This window comes from Podarcis liolepis, assembly GCF_965112155.1.
Source record: "Podarcis liolepis genome assembly, chromosome: 10".
NCBI lineage: Eukaryota > Metazoa > Chordata > Lepidosauria > Squamata > Lacertidae > Podarcis > Podarcis liolepis.
Window position 1 is genome coordinate 26,270,165 of NC_139562.1, and position 22,492 is coordinate 26,292,656.

A 22,492-nucleotide genomic window follows, 5' to 3' on the forward strand; every position below is an offset into this window, starting at 1 on the left:
CCTCTCCTTTTTGGGGAGTGAAGTTGTACTATAAATGAAAAGTGAAAGTATCTGGAGAACAGATGTATATTTTGGCTCCTTTACAAACAGAAGGTAATGGAAATTTCAAGAGACTGTTCCCATGGAACACATTTTGTTGAGTTTGTGTGTGTGTGTTTCTGTCTCAAGGGGTTTGAATTAAGGAGACAATATGGGTGCTGCTAATTCAGTGTTTAATAAACTTTTCTGAAGTTCATGTCACGTATTTGGCCCTTGGTGGGTGGGAGTTGCTACAGCTGTAATTGTGAAACTAGTTTCAGACTAGACATGATTCCTTCCTCTTTTAAAATATAAGCAAAGCTATATTGGGCCAGACCTTTGATTTCACTTAGCTTAGTAACCCAATTCAGATAAGAGCCAGAAAGTGTGTAAGGAATTGAGGAAAAGTTGCTGTTTTCGGAAATAAAGTCTAACTTTCCACCTCCTTAGTATCAACAATGCCCCTTATAGAACTCAGCAGGGATGAGAATGGGGATAAAATAGAATTAGTTGGCTCTGCCTGTCATTGGTTCTGGATCAAGCTATTGTTGATCTCTCTGCTTTCCACCCTACCAGTCTTACTGGGCACCAGCCACCACGGGAAAAGGGTCATGTTGTCTGTTGAGACTTGCTCACAGAATTCAGGCTCTAGGTATAGATGCTGGGAACATAACTGCTTTAGGGTTTTATGTAGCTCCCTAGCTGTTGACATCCATCTGTCTTGGGAGACAGTGGAAGAGTGTGCCTTTGGGGGTGAAGTCAAACAGCTGCAGAGTTGCAGTGCCTGCTGTGGCTGTAGAGACAGTGGGAGAGTAAACACTCAAGATGTTAATTGGACTGGTTTAGAGGTGAGCAAGTGTTCTGAACCCACAGTTGGTGGTTCTACCTGCAAAACCTATGCAGTTTTTCTGGATGCCTTTCTTGCCAGAAAAAGGTGTCTAGGAAGCTGTCATTTGAAGCGAGTCTGCTCTCCTGTAGAGCAGCAAAGTCAGTGTTGAGCTTTATCAGCTCATGGTCAATGATGTCTATCTTCCATGAGTTGTTGATCTGAAGCAGATTGGCGGACAGCCATGACAGTCCTGGCGTTCCAGCTGTCTGGGCACAAGGAGGTTTGTTTCTTTCCTTTTTTGCCTGATGCAGTAGTTCGGTCCCCTTGTTGAGTGGTATTCTGAACTCCAAGCACTCATTGAAGCAGGTGAACAGTGGTAGGTCAGCACTTTATTGACTGGGGGGCTGCCTAGTTTAAAGTGGGCGATAGCTGACCAGTGAGACACATTGATATCTCCCATCAACAAAGGCAAGTGATAGCCTTCATACCGTTGCCAATCAAGTTGAGCTTATAACTCATAACTTCTGCCTTCCACGTTGTTTTTACTGCGTTAGCAGCACCAAAGCAACCTCTCTGGGGCGCAAGCCAGGGCAATGTGTATGGAGTTTGCTAGCAGGCATCCTAATGCAAGCCTGCAGCAGGTTTCTTCTATAACAAGGGAAGAGGGAGGTCTAGAGGCAGGGATGTGCTTAAGAGGACATTACACTCTTAGTTCACTGAATTGAGCACAAGGATGACATGAATAATGAAAAGAAACTACAATACACTAGTGCTCAGACCAAAGACTCAAGGCTGAACTGCAGGTTCTTGTGGGTCTGTGCTTGTTACATGACCCACTTCAGCCTATATGCTACTAAAATACTTAAAACCATTTTGTAGTATAGATATGCCCATGGTCAATTACTGATTTTATCAAAGAGGAAATGGTACGTTTCTATTCACTAAGTTTTAAAAAAATCTCTGCTCATAAGGAGTAATATTTTGATTTACTTAATCGCTTTTATATATACTCTCATTCTATATTTAGATTGCTGCTCAATAGTACACAATAAAACAAAATACTTGTGCTGTAATGCTTGATATGTAGATTCCAATAACCATATATTACAAATGTTTGAAATGAGCTTCGGGGGTTTCAAGTAAAGCATAGCATAGTAAATCACTGAAACATTTTCAAAGTATACTTGGAGATGGGCCAAAGTATCTCCAATGATGAAACTCCCAAGTCATGTTGAATCCTGCATTCTAACCTTTCTCTGTCTTCACTCAACTCCTTGAATCTGCAGCTGAGGGTACAGAATTTCCTCGGCCATAATCCTGATGTTTTCTGTATATATTTAATGCCCATATGTGTTCAAACCACCCCTTCCCTCCCGTTTCTTATTATGGTCTTTCTGATGATGACACAGATATGAGACTGTCTACCCAGATCATATTGATTTCAATGGGTCTACTCTGAGCACAACTAAGTCGGTATCCATCCAATTAGGATTTCATGTTTGACAGTATCCTTCTAAGAATGTGCTTGCAGTGCAGTTAATTTCAAAATTGCATATTTTATACACACAAACGCAAGGCTGATTCCTATGTTTCTTTACATTCAAGGCATTTTACAAATGAAATCTAAGCAGTTAACAGTAAGACCACTGAGCTTACTCCCCAGTAACCATGCACAGGCTGTAGTCAAGCCACATTGTTCATAGGGATGTGAACTCAGATTTTCCTAGCCAAATCCAGACATGCTAACCACTACACCACCCTTTGCCAGTTCCTTATTCTGTGACTGTCAGCAGCTACCCCACTGCTTATTATGCTTCTCAGCTACCTCCATCTAAAACATGGGTGTTCTCAACAACCCACATTACTGGTACTTGCCAGATATTGACATTGTGACACAGTGTTTTTGTATCCAGAAAAAGGCAGCATAAAGACGTTCATTACTTGGGATGCCTCCGCTATTTCCAGCAATGAGTGGCTACTACTGATATGAGTCAGAATGTGAATGAATGGTACACTTCACAGTGTGTTACCATCTGAAGTTATTTGTTGTCCTCTCTAAGAAAATATTTGCCCCTTGTCAAGTGAAGACCTTTTGCTCTTTTGCCTTCATTTTGAAAAGAAACAACCAGTTTTTTCATGCTCTTGGTTTCAGAACATTCTTCTTTTCATTTTCATTTCCAGTCTTGGAAAAGTCATGGTGATGAGCCGGGCCAACCCCTCTAAAAGGCTGCTGATGTTTTAACAAGACGTAGTGACTTTGTTTACTTTTGGCTTTATATGGTTGTTGTTGTTTTTTAAATGCCCACATCCTGCACAAGAAAAATAATGTTGACTGTGGCATTTTGGACAACAAGGTTTCAGTTTCCATTGCTGTAAAACCATTTGATCCATGAATTAAATTGGGAAAGTTCAAAAAAAGAAATTCTGGGCCTGGTTTGGACCTGAAGGGAACTCTTTTAACAGGTCTAATTAAAGAGGCCTAAAAATAAAGCACGAGTAATAAAAAATATACATAACCCATAAATAGGAGCTGTTCTTTTCCTTCACTGTAGTTCAAACACTTATCTCCTTTCCCTGATCTGGTCAAGGAGAGGTGAAAGTTCTATTTTTCACTTGAGTGCTGTCCCTGTGTCACCTGGGCAGTCAGGTTACCACATAAATGGCACACAGTGAGTACTTTGTGTTTTGTAAAAGCCCAGAGGAAGCTGGGGGGAGGGGGAGATGGTGCCCTCTTGGTCTTCCCTGCTTTTCTCTGTAGCAAGGCTGATAAACAACTCTCTATGAGGCCTCCGTTTTACTGGGTAACCACCAGAAGTTCTATTCTGGGTTTTGGAAGGAAGCAGTTGCCAATAATCCTTTGGCCATGATTTTCAGTGCCTTTGATCCCTGAACTTCCATCCATGTTCTGACTGTCTCACTGTTCCACACAGATCAGTGCTAAAGAAATAGCCCAGCAAAGTCCTAAGATGTAAGGTCTCCTGGTTATTGCCTTTCTTACCAAGCCAAGCCCCAAAGTCTATCTTTCAGCCAGATTTGGTTCCATACCCCTGCTCTACAGGAACCATGGGGATATCATTTTATCGAGTCTAGTCTTCAGTTGCAGAGGTCAGGCTTGTAAGAATTTTTCCTCAAGTGATAGAGTGGCTTAAAAGAAGTGCTTACACATGATTAACAACTACTTGTTGTTCATCAGTTGAAACTTTTAAAGCTACCTTGTCCTATTCATAATTTCAAAATTGGAGTTGCTCATTTTAGATGTGCAATTTGCTGCTTGAAGTCTCTTGGTAGGGGTGGAAGGGTGTGTAAATGTTGGTTCTCTTAGTTTCCCCCAGTCATACATTCAGTTTTTCACATTTTGCAGCAATAATAATAATAATAATAACCTATTGAAGTTTTTTCAGCATTTTAGTGCAAAACTATCCTAACAGATTTTTATATAAGGTTTTCACTAATGTACACATTTTTGTGATCAATTTTTCCTAATAAAATCATTACTGTATATTATTTTCACTAATACAGTCATACCTCATGTTGCATCCACTTCAGGTTACGACTTGTCAAGTTGCATCCCATGGCAACCCAGAAGTACAGGAACAGTTACTTCCGGGTTTCTCCAGTCACGCATGCGCAGAAGCGCTAAATTGCACTGTGCGTGCGCGCACACATGGCACTTCTGGATGTGAACGCTTCGAGTTGCGGACGTGCCTCTGGGATGGATTATGTCTGCAACTCAAGGTTCCACTGTATTTGCAATTTTTTTTTGCACATTTCCCCCTAAGATATGCATTTTTGTAAGTGCTGTTTGGCTGGAGAAGTGCAATGCAGAATTCAGATGAGTAAGAACTCTGAAGGATAGCTGAGTTTCAGATCACATATTATTTCAGAAAGTGTGAATTTGTTAGATTAGGCTTTAAATGCATACTGAATTGAATTTCTTCTTCATCGCAATTTGTTGGTGGCTGTTCAAAGTGTGGACGCTCCAAGTGGCATCATTCATATGTAGTTATAGACCTCTTAATGTCTAACAGTTTCAGTCAGTGAAGGAAGTGGAAACAGTGAAGAGAGTTTCATTGGTGTCTTTGGAATTCATAGCTTTGCATGTTGCTGAGTGGTTTTGTGCAAGTGGCTTTCCACATACACATGTCTCCATGTGGTAATGTTTCACATGGTGACCCATTCAACATGTTCAGTGTATGAACTGAGTCAAAGAGGGTTGCATTTCAACATTTTCAGTGCATATGTTTGGGTGGAGTGCAGATTCTAACATAGTAATGAGGATGATTTATTTTATCAAGGCCAAAATAGACTTCTAAGCAGTTTACAAAAATAAAAACCAATTACAGAAACATTTTTAAAAATGTGAAATTAAAATGCACAACAAAACATAAAAAGATAGTGAGGGTAGAGCTAGGAACTGTTAATTGTTCTAGCTTAATTCATCTATAGTTAAAGGATCTTGGTTATGTGATGTAAACAAAGAAGCAAACAGGGATGAAAGGAGTCTGGGATAAAGATGTGCCAAGGATACAGCTGTCCTCCAAGAAATGTCATGCAACCACAAGGTAGCCTACAAATGGACTTTTCATCTTGTTTGCAAGACTAGCTTCCTTTTAACATAAACAGGACACAGTTAAGGTCCACACATCACAGAAAGCAACAGAGCAACATGAAAGGAAATCTAGGGTGTGATTTGATCCCCAAATTCCTCCCTACCCAAAGGATAGCACAGCTGGAAAGCTTGGCTTTCAGATCAGAGTATAACGAACTCACCTGATTTCTGCTTTGCAGTAATGTGGTTGGCAGTGGCCAAACAGATTTCAAATTCATATCTGCTGGCTCTGCTCAAAGTTGGCATTAGATAAACAAAATTTGTACAACTATAATATATTAACATCTCTCTCTCTCTCTCTCTCTCTCTCTCTCTCTCTCTCTCACACACACACACACACACACACACACACTCACACTCACTTCCTTCCTTGTACAGAGTAAAATGAAATTTTGTATATATTCAACATTTCAGCATTTAAATGTTTTAAGGATTTCAGAAATTTGGAAGTTTGGCTTTGTGAGTTAATTTTACAGGGAGTGTCTGATAATAACTTGTCAAAGATAATACCTTATCAACAACTTTCCGTCTTAAGAAAATCTTGGGGCGTCTATAACTGAAATTATATAATTATATAATTTAAGTTTAGAATTTGCACACATTTGAATTTATGGGAGCTTTCCCGAGATTGGGAAAGAATTATCAATCAAATTTTCCTTTCTTAATTTCATTTCAGCACTATTTTCTTTTTGTTTAACAAGTTGTTTCTTTTAAAAATATATATTCATTGAAATTTTCAAAACGAGGAAAGGAGATGTAGATCACAACAGGCCATCAAATATGATTATTATAATACTGGATTGGGCTCAGCTCTCTCTGCAAGAGCTGCAAGGAACTTCTCAATGCAAGGCAGGCATCCAGAAATGAATGGAGAAAAAGACGGTTCCTGTTATGACTTTATATGCTCGTGTAATCCTGAATTTTGCATATGAAGAAAGAATTGGTTTATTTCAGTCCACACTATGGTATTTGAGGGAAAGGGCAGAGAGAAGAAGGTGGCCATGATGGTGGTATTGAATGGATATTGCTGTGGAGATAAAAATTCATTTAAGTGTGGGAGGGGGGAATCATAACAGATCCTAAATTCCTGAGTAACTGGCAGATAATATTCAGACAAACATTACTTGTCCTAGTGCTAGGGACAACAGTATACATGACCAGAAGCCAAGGTGCTTATAGTAGCTTTGCTCAAAATGCAGATAGTGTTCCATTGGCAGAGGGGAATGCTGCTTCCACTTCCCAAAGTGAAAGAAGCTGCTAATCCATTGAATGCAGAACGATCCCAGAGAGTCTGGGAAAAACAAACAGGTTTGGAAGAAAACTGTTTTTAGGATTTCTCCTTTGGCAAGCTCCCAAACAAAAAGGCAGGAAACTTCTTTCCTTCTCTGTGAAATCCCAGTACATGAATGCCTATATTTCCTTTAGGGGGGAAAGAGCAAATAACAGGAGGCTGTCATTCAGTAGGATCAAACAGTGGGGTCAGTTACTGATGGTGACCACTTTTTGTAGGCAAGAATACACACAGAGAGGGCCCATGAGCCCCTTGGAGTACAAGTTATCAACACTTTGAAAGATGACTACCCAATTTTCATTCAATGAAAAGCATGACAAAAGCCTCATAGTTGCTAAAGAAACTTTCAAGCAGGTATCCACTCTGCGCTCAGTACACTCCAGTTCAGTATAAGCCTTCCATATATACAATCCTATTTATGTTTCACTGTCAGATGGAAAGCCCTGATCTTAAATGGATCAGTCAATGTTTTTAATGTCCCCTTCCTCCAATGTCTTAACTGTATAATATCACGTGGTGAAGATTTCCAATGTATTTTGTTGCAATACCATTATTTTCAATTATTCATTTTATACATCCTATAAGGATCCTGAGACATGATGTACTATTGTATTAAGATATTATAACAATTGTCGCTAATATCCAGGTCCTGGATTCTCAGCGGTGAACATTCTACTGTGCTACTGGTGAATTTCCATGAGCTGGACCTGGGGCAAAACACTTGTTCATATTGAAAATACAGAACCTTTGTGGGCAGTAATGCAATCACACTTCAGCTCACCTTCCAGGTTTTGAGGAGAAATCTGATTACCCACCCTGTGCATTCTCTCCCCCAACTGACTTCTATCCTAGCACTCTATAGCCTTTCTCTCCCATTTTTGTGTAGTAATGGCCTCAGGTTTATGTCCAACTATATGGACTTGCCCCCCTAAACTGAGAGTTGACATGAATCACAGAATCATAGGTTTATGTTTTTGTTCAACCCCCTTCTTGGCATATCCTAGTTGCTAGAAGAAAAGAAGGGCAATGGGAGACAAGGGGAATTTTGGAAGGTCTTTAAAACTACAGAGATTCTAAGGATTAGGCAGACGCAGGAAGAAAAAGTGCACTAAAGAGGAGGGGAAAAGCAGCATTTTAGTACTCCAAGGATTCCTGTAGCCTAGTGTCCAAACTACCGTATTTACTTAGCACTCAGTCACAGCTCAGACGTCAACTCATTGGCTAGAAACACTGAAATGCCGAAGCAGCTAGCCTGGCTCAATTTACACTTAGAAGGTTGCCTGCACATTTTGCTTTGTAACTTTCCTTCTTGGAGGGTCAGAAACTTCTTTTTTAAAATGTGAAAGTTCAGAGTCTGTGCCCCCTTGTAGGCATGGGTTCTGGTACACTTGCGCCAATTGCACCATCACAATTTAGCCCTGCAACCTCCTGCTCAGTGCAAAATCTGCAACAAAAATGGTTGTCCATCCTCTGCTTAAATACCTAAATTTAGACAAAATCTACTTCCCCAAAATGTCCATCCATTGGTTCTAGTCATATCTTCTGGAGCAAAAGATAACAGGTCTGCGCCATCTTCTGTGTGGCAGCCCTTCAGATATTTGAACACTACTATCATGTCTCCCCCCATTCCCCCCTTCTCTTCTTGAGGCTTTGTCATGGTGGTGCTGGGAAGATGTGGGAAATTCACTTTGTTCTAGTGAAAGGATTGTATGCTGTTTTGCACACCAAAGGGTACAGAGCATATATGTCATTCTCAAAGTGAGGATATTGTCTCTTGCTTACCTTCCCCATTCCAGCGTGAGCATGTCCCAGCTTGACGACAACAGGGAAAGCTGGAGTTGTGAGCTGAAAGGAAAAGGAAGAAATCAGTCCAGAACTGGTACATGGCAAGCACCTTTTTCAATCTTAGGGCTCTCAATTGTGTTTCACACACAGATATAACCACCACAATGTGGTAATATGACTAGTGGCTACATGCAGAACAGGGCTTTCAGTAAAGCACTTCTCTATAGTATTTCTCAATGCATGTTGAAAGGAAAATCATGTGCGGAGAGCATGTCCATATGGCTGACTTTCCACGCACAGATGTCCAACATGTGCAGATTTCCCATGCAGCTAGAATTTCACTCAGCTCATCATGCATTTCCCAATGCAAAACCAACACAATTTATTGTGGAATTCTAAAATATATGCTAAATTAACTGTCACCTGTCTACTGGTTGAGCTGCTGTGATACCATTGAATGTTCACACACTCTGACTTCTGAAGGAGGATCACCAGTCCTGTCATATGCAACAAGGATGAAACATCAGCTGGACTAAGGGAAAAACATCCCAGGGGGCTTAGGGACATAAATAACTTTGCCAGTAGGAAGGGGTGCAGTATGAAGTTCACATTTTGGCTCAGACCAATTAGCCATATCTCTGGCTACAGGTTTAGCAAAGGAAGGTGTGTGTGTGTGTGTGTGTGTGTGTGTGTGTGTGTGTGCCCACAGATTTCTATGGATAGTTAAAGAGAGCGCATTGGAAACAAGATTTTTATTGGACTTTTCAATAGAAGCAGCTTCTGAAAACAATTTGGAAATAAAGCCTTTTGCCCCTTATTTTTCCTGGCTCACACTTTCTTCATTATATTCTTCTTCTTTAAGTCTCTGCAATTTTACCCCATACTGTACATGAATTTTTCCTTCTCTTCCTCCCCACAAACTGTTAGAGCACATTTTAAAATGAGAGCTATATGTCACCACCATCGTCAGTTAAATTTATATACTGCCCTTCATCTGAGGATTTTTACATACTAGGAACCATCCTCTAAACCTAATGAACTGGAAACAAGTCATTCCCATTTTTCCTGATAATAGCTGAATGGTAGGGAGGAGGAATAGCTGGGGCTGGGGTTGGGGCTGATGGGAGTTGTGGTCCAACATGCCTGGAAGGCACCAACAGCTTGGCAGAGGATGCACTAGTCTACATGTAGCTCAAATGAACAGTTCATAAAGCCATAGTGTGTTTTCTCTTTCTCTAATGAGGATGATGAGAAAGGCTGTGATTACTAGTTATGTTAACTTAATTCATCCATGCTTGCATAGTTTAAGACTAATGCTAAAAATAATTACAAGAACAAGAATGACTGATTCAGTGACTCATAAATGATCCTTCTACATATTTATCACTATTCCACAAAAGCCCTACTACTTGCCACATGCAATACTCAACATGCAGACTATGCATGTAACTCCCACCAGGGCACAGCACCTCACAGAGCCTCCTTAGACTCCATCTCAAGTCTGTGAGCCCAGATGCAGACTCTGACTTCACCACCAGCCAGCCTTTCCCCTCCTCTACTCAGCTTTGGTTTGTTTAGCCTGATAAAGAGTCCTAGAGAACTTGAATCTTTCACACTATTTTGGGATGTGTCATCTGCCCTAATAAAGATGTTACCCAAATAATGTATGCTAAATGTAGTTATCCAATCTCTCTCATATCCCAATACATTAATAGGCAAAAGCATTTGCTAGACAGTTGCACAGGTAGACGGGCCTCTGCCCCTAAATATTGCTGCTCACCCAGGAAGGAAAACAGCAGCATTTTCATCTGTGAACCCAGGTGATTCAGACGGGCAGGGTACAAATAAAATAAAATAAAATAATCATCATCATGGCAAAATGAGACTGGACTACACTGGAAATGTTTTTGAATGGCTCTTAAGAAGGAATTTTGGCTGATGCAGCTTGTTTTGCAGGTGTGAGAAAGACTGAACCTGAAAAAATTCCCTTTTCTACCCAACTGAGCTTCAGCTTTCTTTGAAGTTAGCCACGAAGATAAATACCAAAGTTTAGTGCAATGGAACCATTAAACAGTTAACATGTGATGATGCATTACCATTTATAGCTGATAAACCAGAACTTTCCAGGTGGAAAAATTGCTGTTGTTCCAATTATCAATTATCTCTAAGGAAAAGAACCTGGCATGACCTAAATATAGATGAGGGTTGTTATCTCCATCTGTGGCAGTTTTATATATAAACACATTTCAGTACATTGTTTTTTGAGGGACGTGTGTGCGTGTGTTGGCATGTTTCCTTTGCATCAAGAGATGTTGGGTAGTGGGAGGATGCTTATACAACTAACATGTCATATTTCCCTTGAGACCAGGCATACCTCCTGGATAGAAACATACATAGTAAGTACAGTTTGTGGACTCTGGTGGCACAATTTCAGCCCTGGTAGTCTGAAGCCTAGGAAAGTGTGGCTACGTGCAGGGCTGGATTAACCATTAAGCAAAATAAGCACATGCTTAGGAGGTCTCAGAGTGGTTCACAGAATTAAATCAAACTATAAAACGACAAAACACATAATCAAAATAAGAACAACAACTCAATAACACCCCCCAATGCATTTTAAAAGGGCATAGGAATACATATGCATTTTGATGCATTTTGGTAGGTTCTTTGAGCTGAAAATGCTATTACAAAATTTGGAGAGGTATAGAATTTAAAAGGAGAATTGGGTTCCAATTAGGTTCCATTAGACTAGGCAGTGCAGATTAGGTCAGTTCATATCATAATTCACAGAAATGGAATTCCTTAAAGTCTTCCTCATACCTTGGGGTGCTGCTCATAGAACAGGCAATTCTGGCTAGCTCAGGGGTGGAAAACCAATGAAATGAGAAACGGCTGCCTATTTATTGCCCTATATCTGGGGTGGAAAACCTGCAACCCTTCACATGTTGTTGGACTACAACTCCCATCTTCCCCGATTGTTGGTTACACTGGCTGGGACTGATGGGAGTTGGAAATCCAACACCATCCTTAAGTGGTATGGGTCCCCTTTGCACTCATCATTAGGAACACTAAACACTGCCATATACTCAATCAGATGATGTGGCCTGTGGAAGTTGGTTCATTAGGAAGGAGGATGGGGACAACCCACAGCTATAGATACGGTGGGAAAGCTGTGGCCCTCCAGATGTTGCTGTACTACAATGCCCCTCCCCCACTTCCGACTATTGGTCATGGTCTGATCCAGCAGGGCTCTGCTTATGCTCTTATGTTCTTAGAATGCCCAGGCAACATCTGATGTAGCCATTCAGCCTGTCAGCTTCAGACAAAGTGAGATGAGGCAGCAAGACCTTCTCCACTGGTTTGGCTGGGACCAGAGACAATTTGGCTCCAGCCTTCCCATAACTGCCTCCACAAGAAGTCATTCTACTTCGTCATTATGTATGAAACAAATGTGCATAGAATTTCAGTCTCAGTGATTGTTTGGCTATATAAACGCAGCAAGGGGATATGACAGCCACAAGAGTGAAGCTAGAATTGCTGGAACCAAGTGTGGTATATTTATATAACCTCAGTCACAATTCTCATGGGAGGGTGTTGAATATAATTAAGAGAGGGCATTGCAAGAGTTTAACCAGAACAAACATGTTTGTACTGAAATCATGGACAAAATAAACCAGTGAACTTCAGAGTATTTGTTTTGTTAAGATTTGCTTTCTTAAGAGAAACAGGAAAACAAACAGGATGAAATCATTTGAATTTTTCAAATTGCCTGCGTTGATCACGCAGACAGAGAACAGTGGGCTTGTGGATTATGGAGTGAGGCTGTCACATCAGAGATGAATGAGCCACAGTCGGTACAACTAAAGCAATGCAGTCAAGTCCCCAAATTTCAGTTCCACAAAATGACTTGTCATTTGAATGTACAATGTTTCTTTCTATGACCAGTGTACGTACATAGTGCCAGCTCAAGACATTTACTGCTGGAAGCAGAGTCCCAATGCCCACGTCCATAAGGAGTATTAGGACTACAACTGGGGAGCGAGTGTGGTGTAACAGTTAAAAGTGTTTGACTAGGATCTGGAAGACCAGGCTTTGAATTCCGGTGTGGTGTAGTGGTTAAGAGCGGTAGTCTCGTAATCTAGGGAACCGGGTTCGCGTCTCCACTCCTCCACATGCAGCTGCTGGGTGACCTTGGGCCAGTCACATTTCTCTGAAGTCTCTCAGCCTCACTCACCTCACAGAGTGTTTGTTGTGGGGGAGGAAGGGAAAGGAGATTGTTAGCCGCTTTGAGACTCCTGAAGGGGAGTGAAAGGCGGGATATCAAATCCAAACTCTTCTTCTTCTTCTTCCTACTCAGCCAATGAAGCTCACGGGGAGATCAGTCACTGTCTCTCACAGGATTTTTTGAGCATAAAATGGGGAGAAGAGAACCACGTATACTACTTTGATCTCCTTGGAGGTAAATGCACAGAAATACAATGCATCACAGCGGGGTAGACTGCAAGCAAGTGACCTGTGTGCCTGCTCAATCTGCTGTCCAGCTCCTAATTAACGTAAGAACCGCACAGCTGGATAAGGTCAATGGCCCATCTAGTCCAACGTTCTGTTGCCAGGCAGATGCCTCTAGGAATCCTGAAAATAGGACCTGGGTACAACAGCACCCTCCCCATTTGTGACTCTGCAAGTAGCATTCAGATACATATTGTTGATGAACAACTTCAATGTCCCTGCTGCTCTCCTTTCTTCTTCTGGTTCTTTATCTTTAAACCAGACTTGAACTCAACAGCCCTTTAAATAGAAGACACCTTCAAATACTGTCCTCTCAAAAGTAGGTTACATGCCCACCCCAAGCCTCACTCTGCTTCATGGCAGTGGGGTGCCCCCTTCTCCACACCACATATAGGGTAGAGTTTCCTGGATGGTTGACAACTTGCTACCTGACATACTGGCTTCTCTTTCTAACCATGAGGATGTCCTTTGTTACTGAGTGGTATATCTGCATAGAAATCAAAAGTTACTAATGTTCCTACTAGATGGTGGGCCATTTGGTCAACATGGTAAACCACAAGTGTGGTTGATTCCTTAAAACACCCACTTAGCACTTTGATGATTGTTTTTCAACAGCAATTATGGCAACAATATGGAGTCACTTGCATTCTGGAAGAAACAAACCACAGACCACAGGCCCCTGCTCACAATACGTGTTGTGGTTAGAGCATGCCATTGTAGTGGTTGGTGGAGTCCCAGGCTAGACACAGAGCTTTTAAACATTTCCCTCTGACTTTCCAAGTTCTCGTCATTTTAACCAGCTTTTATATATGACTCAAGCGCCTTTCCCCAATGGTCAAATGAGAGCGAGACATAGTTCAAGTTCACTATAAAAGCTCCCCCCCCCTTTAAAGGTTTTTTCTTTTCATTTTGTCAGCATTTCAGCCATGAGAATTGTAAAAACAAATCCAGACGGGTAGAAGAACAGCAAAGAAATCATATATTCAAAGAGCTGCTCAGGCAGTGGTGAACTTGGGCCAATAAATCCCCAGCTGCCACCTGTCTAAACACAGGAATCTTTTTTAAAGGCAGTACTGAGGGCAGAGAAAAACGTATCATTTCTTCATGAGCAGAATTTGTGTGTAGAATAGACCATGATGAAAGCATGTTGACTAGAAAACAAGCAGGGAATGTTGTTTAAAAATCAACAAACCTGAGGGCAGATGTGCCAGCCCATAAGAAGAAAAAAAACACCCCGTATTAGGGCAATATCATTATTAGGCTAACCAAAATGTGGCAAAGTAGCGTGAGAGCTTTTGAGTTCTGCAGAGCTTTTCATCAGGATAGATGATAAGCAAAGAAAGGGGATAGGGAAAAACAGAAAAAAGGCTGGTAGTGAAGACTCATGTCTTCACAGCCAGCTAATCTCTCTCACCCACACCCTTGCCAACCTCAAGCCTGATGAAGAGTTCTGGAGAACTCAAAAGATTGCACGCTGTTCTGTGACATTTTAGTTGACCTAATAAAGAAACAGCTTTATTTAAGCAGGTGAAGCAACAGTGTACTCGTGAATTTGAAGTGTAGGCATGCCCTCAAGGAGAATAATAAAAAAATGCAGACAGCTAGATATATCCTCAAACAGCAAAGAATAACAGTACAGAGCTGAATACACAATTTATTAGGATCGCCAGGCAGTCATATAATAGTGAGCTGCCGAAAGGGTAGTGTTGTGGTTAGCGTGCTGGACTCTGTCTGGGGAGATCTGGGTTCACATCCATGGTCACCACACTGGCAACCCCACTAGACTACGGAGCCTGTTGATGCAGGCAGGTCTTCCCTTGCTGGCAGATGACAACTAACAGGCAATAATAGCTCCCACTGATGTCCTCTGACGCAAGGAAGTGGGGATGAACAGCTGGAACTCACCCAGCCCACAGGCGAGGCAAGTCATCCCTTGCTGCAGTTGCCATTACAGTATTAAAAAAATAAAATAAAGGCTTGTCAAGACACTCACCAAACACTATCCCCCCACCCCACCCCTGCCCCTTACTGCAACCACTACCGTAACTAGAGTCATTATTTTCTTTCTTAAATAATTATGTTTGCACACTGAAGAGGACAGAGGCCGGGAATTGCAAGCAGCAGGAACTTGAGAAATTCTTTTGGGAATAACACACAGGTCTCCTTCTTTCCTTGGGCATGTCTGGGGTTGTACAGAGGAGGCTGTGGTCTGTTTAAATCCACTCCATCAGTCATTCCTGTCTATGGAGGGGGAGGGCAAATCCCCTCCTTTTACTGGAAAGTAAAAGGCGGGGGTCGGAGCTGATTTCATCTCTGAGGCAATGCTTCATCACACAAGACTAAATGAGACAAATGTGAACTAGCTGCTCTGCATGCAAGGCAGCAAAACATCTGTTTCTTTCTCCCTGTCGATGCTTTGCTTTTTCAAAGACAACCTGTACTAGGGTTGCCATACCTTGAAGAGCAAAAAAGAGGACAGCCCGAGCCACTGCTAACCCGAGCCTGCGACAAACAAACAAACAAACAAACAAACAAACAAACACACCCCAAATCCCACACATTTCCTTTAAAATGTAAAAATCCTTCCCAAATGGGCATGTTGCTCCCCCCAAGAGTACATGCCTAGGATTTCCCAAATGTATGGCAACCCTTACCTGCACCTCTCATGGGAAAATGTCTAATGGGTTTAGGCTGCAATCCTATACTGTACACAGAATGATCTGGGAGTAACTTACATTGAACTCAATGGGTCTTACCTCTGATATGTATAGGATTGCACAGCTTGATACTGTTATTTCCTGTGGAACTTGGGCCTCGTTATTGTAATTTATATTCCCTAATTAATTGTGTGCTTTGCATCTGAAGGAAAGCTTTTATAAGATTCAGTACTGATAACCTCACCCTACGGAGATTGCGTAAAGTTGGGAGCTAATCATGATTTTTGAACTGCCCCAAGCGTGTCTCATTCCATAAATCAGATTCAAGTTGCATCAGATAAATGAGTGTTTGCGACATCCCAATTGGATCCTTTTCTATATCTCTCTGAATATCGAAAATTGCTTCTGATGCATTGAATGGCTATTTAGAATAGGGGATGTGGGAAATCCCAATCAGGGTGATCATGCATCCCTAACAGAAACTGAGACAATTCAAGGATCTCTGCACACTTGGGTTTGAAGCCCCCTTTACCACTTAAGACACATTACCAAGAAGCAGTTTAAGGCTGGCCAAGCAAGGGAAGGAAGGACAGACAGCAAGGTACATCTTATTGTGGAAGGGGTCATAATATGGTTTACTTGCAAGATGGCACTGGACTTTGTTGCATCTGGGTAGAGTCAGGAGTTCTCTGAGCCTGCTCTTGTGGAAGACAGACAACATAGTTCTTGCTTAGCTTCCTTGTGGGTGGGGCCTCTAAAGCCCAATTCAGGCCTTCAAAGGCCTGAGTAGGTTGTGAGCCCCAACTCCTGCAGTGTCCTGGCGCATGCCAACCTTCCTTCCTTGACCTCCAACCTTTGCAGACTGAGTGGGAAGATCTGAAGGGTGATTCTGAATGTCTCAGCTGAGCATGCTTAGAATCCTCCCTGTAACTTGGAATTCTAAACTTGCATTTAGAATTACCCTTCAGCCCTCCTGCTCAATGTCGTGGGTGGGCTTGGAGTGTTAGTACTGTCATATAATCTAATGGGTTTGCTTTTGTTCTTGTTTTGATTATGTATTTTGCGTTTTTTATCTTGTATTTTTATGTTATGAATGGCCCTGAGATTTACAGATGAAGGGTGGCATACAAATTTAACTAATAAGAATAATAAAGAATTCTACAATCTGACATATTGTGCTTCCTTGCAGCTTAGCTTATCTGCATCTTCATATTGGGTCTTTCCACCCAAACCCTTTTTCTGTATTGGTGACAGGAGCTCCCACAGCTCCATAATATAGATGCTAAGTATTAATATGCAGAACTGTTTTTGCAGGGCCTCTTCTTTGGCTTGGTTCTCACAAGATAAGTGGTTTTTTTCTTTTAATTTTCATATTTTTTTCTCATACAGGAAGATTACAAGACGAACGATAAATTTCCTGGTCCAATTTGTTTTCCTGAATGAATGTTCCAAAATTGGATAAATAAAGTATGTTCCTTGGGAAATGATCAGAGCTTTTGTCCTTCCAATGCCCTTACTATATTTGTCACTTAGACTAATTCAGCAACCTGCCAAATTCTTAATATCCGACCATACATTCTTGGCGCTTCCAAACATTTCCATTTCATTGCTATTTCCATCCTTGCAATAGTCAATAAATTCATCATCTGTTCTATATTAGATTCCTGCACCGCCACTCCTGCCCAGTATCTTTTAAGGATCAAGTAGAAATATTGCATAAAATGGCTTTGTTGCATCAGACCAAGGTCAATATAGTCCAGCATTCCACTCTAGACAGCAGCCAGCTATATCTCTCTGAAAAGATGACTTGAAGATGGTATATTTACCCTGTTTAACTCCAGCTTATAGTATTCAGGAGAAACTGGCTTTCCATTTCTGCTGCTACATGGTTCAGATGGTTCCCCCCCCCCCGGCTACTTAATGGATCCAACTGGTTTCCAGAGAGTGGTAGGGGATGTTTTATCCCAAGTTGATGGCCTCTCAGCTGATTCCCTGGTGGCCTGCTGGAATGCGGAGTCAACCAGGGGTATTGACTGTCTGGCTATGAAGCGCCCTCTCCGATTGCATGGAGCCCGGACAGCCCCGTGGTTTTCCCCGGAGCTGAGGGCGATGAAACAATTGTTGAGACAGCTAGAGCACCGGTGGCAAACTCACTCTGAATCAGACCGGACACGGGCTAGAGCTCAACGTCGAGCCTACCAAGTGGCAATGGCGAAGAGGGCCTTCTTCGCAGCCTCCATTGCATCTGCAGAAAACAGCAGCAGGAGACTTTTTCAGGTGGCTCACAATCTATCGGAAGCACCTGCACCATTGGGGCCTGCTAGGGACCCCAAGATCTCCTGCAATGCTTTTGCAAAGTTTTTTTGCAGATAAAATCGCTCAGATTCAGAAGGAGGTAGACTCCACCGTGGGAGCAGGGCCAGGGCGGGAGAGTGCTAGAGTTCTGTCTAGTCCTGTTACATGGGATCAATTCCAATCTGTTACCTCCGTGGATGTGGACAGGCTGCTTGGACAAGTGAAACCGACCACCTGTCTCCTTGATCCTTGCCCATCCTGGCTGATAAAAGCGAGCCGGGAAGGGCTGGGGGGATGGGCTCTGTGGGGTGGTGAATGCTTCCCTCTATGAGGGAGCCTTCCCAGACCTGCTAAAAGAGGAGGTTATTAAACCGCTTCTTAAAAAAACATCTTTAGACCCAGCCAATTTGGCCAACTATCACCCAGTCTCAAATTTACCATTCTTGGGCAAGGTGATTGGGCGGGTGGTTGCCGAACAACTCCAAGCACACCTGGAGGATGCGGACCATTTGGATCCCTTCCAATTGGGATTCAGGCCTCACCATGGGACTGAAACTGCCTTGGTCGCGCTGGTTGATGATCTCCAGTGGGCTAGGGACAAAGGTGAGAGCTGTTTCCTAGTTCTGCTGGATCTCTCAGCGGCCTTTGACACCATAACATTCTTCTGGACCATCTAGAGGGGTTGGGAGCTGGGGGCACTGTTATTCGGTGGTTCCGCTCCTTTCTCCTGGGCCGTGTCCAGAAAGAGGTGTTGGGGGATGAGTGTTCAGACCCCTGGGCTCTCACTTGTGGGGTGCCTCAGGGTTCATTCAATCCTCTCCCCCATGCTTTTTAATATCTATATGAAGACGCTGGGAGAGATCATCAGGGGGTTTGGGCTGGGTGTTCATCAGTATGCAGATGACACCCAGCTCTACCTCTCCTTTAAATCAGAACCAGTGAAGGAAGTGAAGGTCCTGTGTGAGTGCCTGGAGGCGGTTGCAGGATGGATGGCGGCTAACAGATTGAGGTTGAATCCTGACAAGACAGAAGTACTGTTTTTGGGGGACAGGGAGCGGGTTGGTGTGGGGGATTCCCTGGTCCTGAATGGGGTAACCGTGCCCCTGAAGGACCAGGTGTGCAGCCTGGGAGTCATTTTGGACTCACAGCTGTCCATGGAGGTGCAGGTTAATTCTGTGTCCAGGGCAGCTGTCTACCAGCTCCACCTGGTACGCAGGCTAAGACCCTACCTGCCCGCAGACTGTCTCACTAGAGTGGTGCATGCTCTAGTTATCTCCCGCTTGGACTATTGCAACGCGCTCTACGTGGGGCTACCTTTGAAGGTGACCCAGAAACTGCAATTAATCCAGAATGCGGCAGCTAGACTGGTGACTGGGAGTGGCTGCCAGGACCACATAACACCGGTTCTGAGAGATCTGCATTGGCTCCCAGTACGTTTCCAAACACAATTCAAAGTGTTGGTGCTGACCTTTAAAGCCCTAAATGGCCTCGGTCCTGTATACCTGAAGGAGCGTCTCCACCCCCATCGTTCAGCCCGGACACTGAGATCCAGCGCTGAGGGCCTTCTGGTGGTTCCCTCATTGTGAGGTTACAGGGAACCAGACAGAGGGCCTTCTCGGTAGTGGCGCCCACCCTGTGGAATACCCTCCCTTCAGATGTGAAGGAAATAAGTAGCTATCCTATCTATAAAGACATCTGAAGGCAGCCCTGTTCAGGGAAGTTTTTAATATTTAACGCTGTATTGTTTTTAATACTTGATTGGGAGCCGCCCAGAGTGGCTGGGGAAACTCAGCCAGATGGGCGGGGTATAAATAATAAATTATTATTATATTATTATTACATAAGACTGATATATGAAAACAAACTAAAAACTAAGAGAAAATAGCCAGGGTCTTCCCTGTCTAAGGCCTCAGACTCCTCCTACTCAGGGTCTGACCAGCCTCTCATTGAGACTCGGGATATATATGGACCAACTGTATGCTTCAAAATAAGACAGATTCCTATGTAATTTCACCACAAGTGGATCAAATTTGTCCTCACTCTGCCACGTTTTCATGATTAATCCGTTTTATGCTGTGGTGTTAAATCATTCATTATAATAACAAACACAGGTGGTAAATGCTACCGGGTATCTGTAACCAATAAAGTTGTGGCCTAAATTTGCCCAGTAACATTCTTAATATCTGTGTCCTTGTGTCTTACTCATCTACGAGGGGGTGGTCTCGGGGGTCTCGACACACAACCCTGAGTACTCCCTATAGGAGAGAGAATAGAATCATAGAATTGTAAAGTTGGAAGAGACCACAAGGGTTATCTAGTCCAACCAACTGCAATGAATGAATCTTTTGTCCATCCATGACCCTGAGGTTAAGAGTCTCAAGCTTTAACAACAAAGTCTAAACCGCAACATGTTGTTTCAGCCTTTTCTTGTATTGCCTACTTTCAATCATGTAATAACGCTCCTTCATATTCAGAGATATTTAATACAATTAACAACTGATTAAAAGAAAATGTATACCCTCTCTAACAGCTGGGCATTATGGTTTGCAATTTTCAGAGGAGAAATCCCAAACTGTGCTGTGACTTGTTACCATGTCAAATTGTACATCCCAAGCAGACAACAGGATTCTGGAAGTAATGTGGTGTGAGAGGCTGTGGCAGCCTTTTCTCATGCTTGAACTGGAGATTTAAACAGTGGCGGCTGGTCCATTAGGGTAAATGGGGCACTGCTCCACCAACATCAGTTTGCCCTTGGCTAACTTCCAGTTGCCTCTCTTCTTAATTACAACCAGTTGGGTTGGCACTGTTTGTAATTAGGTCTGGCTTCACCTACTGTTGGCCTCCCTGCCTTCTGCACTACTGGTTGGTCCCAATGGACACCAGCCACCAATGGAATTCAAGGGTGTCATGAAAAGCTTAGAGGACATACCAGCCAGGAAGCTAGGCAAGCACTTTGCTGTCTCCCTTAAACAAGAAAGAACAGCAACAGGGAACTCCACCCAGATACCAATCAGTCCAGTGCCACCTTGTGCTTAACCCCCATACTGTAATGACATTCTTTATTTATGCAAAAGGCAACGACTCACTGGTTTCAGGTTAAAGATGGCAAGTTGCCACTGGCTGCTCCAGTTTTCTAATTTGCCTGAAACACACAGTGAAGATAAAATCACCTTTGTAGCATTTTGAAAACTACAGAAGTGAAGTTGTATAAATACCTTAGGAAGAAGACAGAACTGCGTGTCCTTCAATACATGTTGTTTGAGGCAGGAGACACCAGGGTTGTTTTTTTCCATTGTTTGTGAACCCAAACAACACTTCTGTGTTGTTCTGTGACTGGAATGTTCTCGTCAGACCCTTTCCTCAGCTGATAGCTATCTGAGGGCATTTTTTTTTGTCTGAAGCAAAAATGTCCCATAGTAAAAGAGGCCTACAGACAAAAACTATCTCACCCTCTGTAAATAGTAGTAGGCGGACAGATTGTGCTGTTTGTGCATTTGGACACCGCCTGGAATATATTTTCAATGCGGTATGTCTAGGCTGTTCTACAAATTCATAAATACTTTGTACCACAGTTCTAACAAATGAGGCTACTAGTCTGCATCACAAACATAAAACAAGAATGTGTTGGGCCTCTAGTCAGGGGCACAGCCTTGAGCAGGCGGTGAAGAGGCTCAGTGTTTTCTGAAAGGCACATCCTCTGCCACAGAAACATTTTCTTGTAATCCCAGATGTGTGGGACTGGTTATGTTCATCACTGTTAAAGGGAAGGCTCTGCATGGGTGCCTTCTTATTGATTTTTGTCCCACATCTTATTATTCATTTTATTTAACAAAATGTATATTGCAGCCAAACCTTTAAGTAGTTTGCAATAAAGCTAAGTGGTTTACAAGAAAGTCTAAACAGTTCACAATCTTCCATGGTTAAGCCTTGATATGTGTCATGGACTGGCTGGATACAGAGGGGTGGTGGGAGGCACCAGATGGAGAAACCCCCAACAGAAGAAGGCTCAGAGCCAGCGGATTGGTGGTGGGGCGACAATGAGTGGTCAGAGGGGGAAGACTGAGCAAACTGGGAGGAGGAGGTGTCAGAAGCTGAAGAGTGAACAGGGTTTAGTGAGCAGAAGAGGCTGTGGCAGAGAGCAGTTCAGAAGCAGAGGTAGAAGCAGAGGCTGGAGAGAAGGGGGGCCAAGAGACAGAGATGAGGCAGGCTACTGAAGAAGCCGGGGGTGTGTGTCTCCCCCTGCTGCTGTGACTAGTTCCCCTTCCCCCAGTCTCCCAGAACTCTCAGGTGTATGAAGAGGGTGGAGCAGAGACAGACAAGGAGCTGGAGTCTGATTGCTTGAGAGGGACTTGAGGGAGGAGGAGCCTTAGTGAGCTGTAGAAAGGTGGGGACCTTCAGTTTCACAACTGCCTCACTGGAGCAAAACCTGCTGGGAGGAGTTGCTGTGCTCACTAGGCCTGAGCTGTTTTGTTTCTTGGCCCCTTGTGAGTTATTGTTACCTG

General features: G+C 42.9%; 1 protein-coding gene across 3 annotated transcripts in view; it reads right to left on the minus strand.

Annotated features, from left to right (window-relative positions):
* SYN3 (synapsin III) overlaps positions 1-22,492 on the minus strand; it is a 175,397-nt gene that overhangs the window by 22,384 nt on the left and 130,521 nt on the right. For all 3 annotated transcript variants that reach the window (XM_083462173.1, XM_083462174.1, XM_083462175.1), the window contains exon 7: positions 8,530-8,592. In XM_083462173.1, coding sequence (XP_083318299.1) covers positions 8,530-8,592 — 63 coding nt within the window. The remainder of the gene's footprint in view (positions 1-8,529; positions 8,593-22,492) is intronic.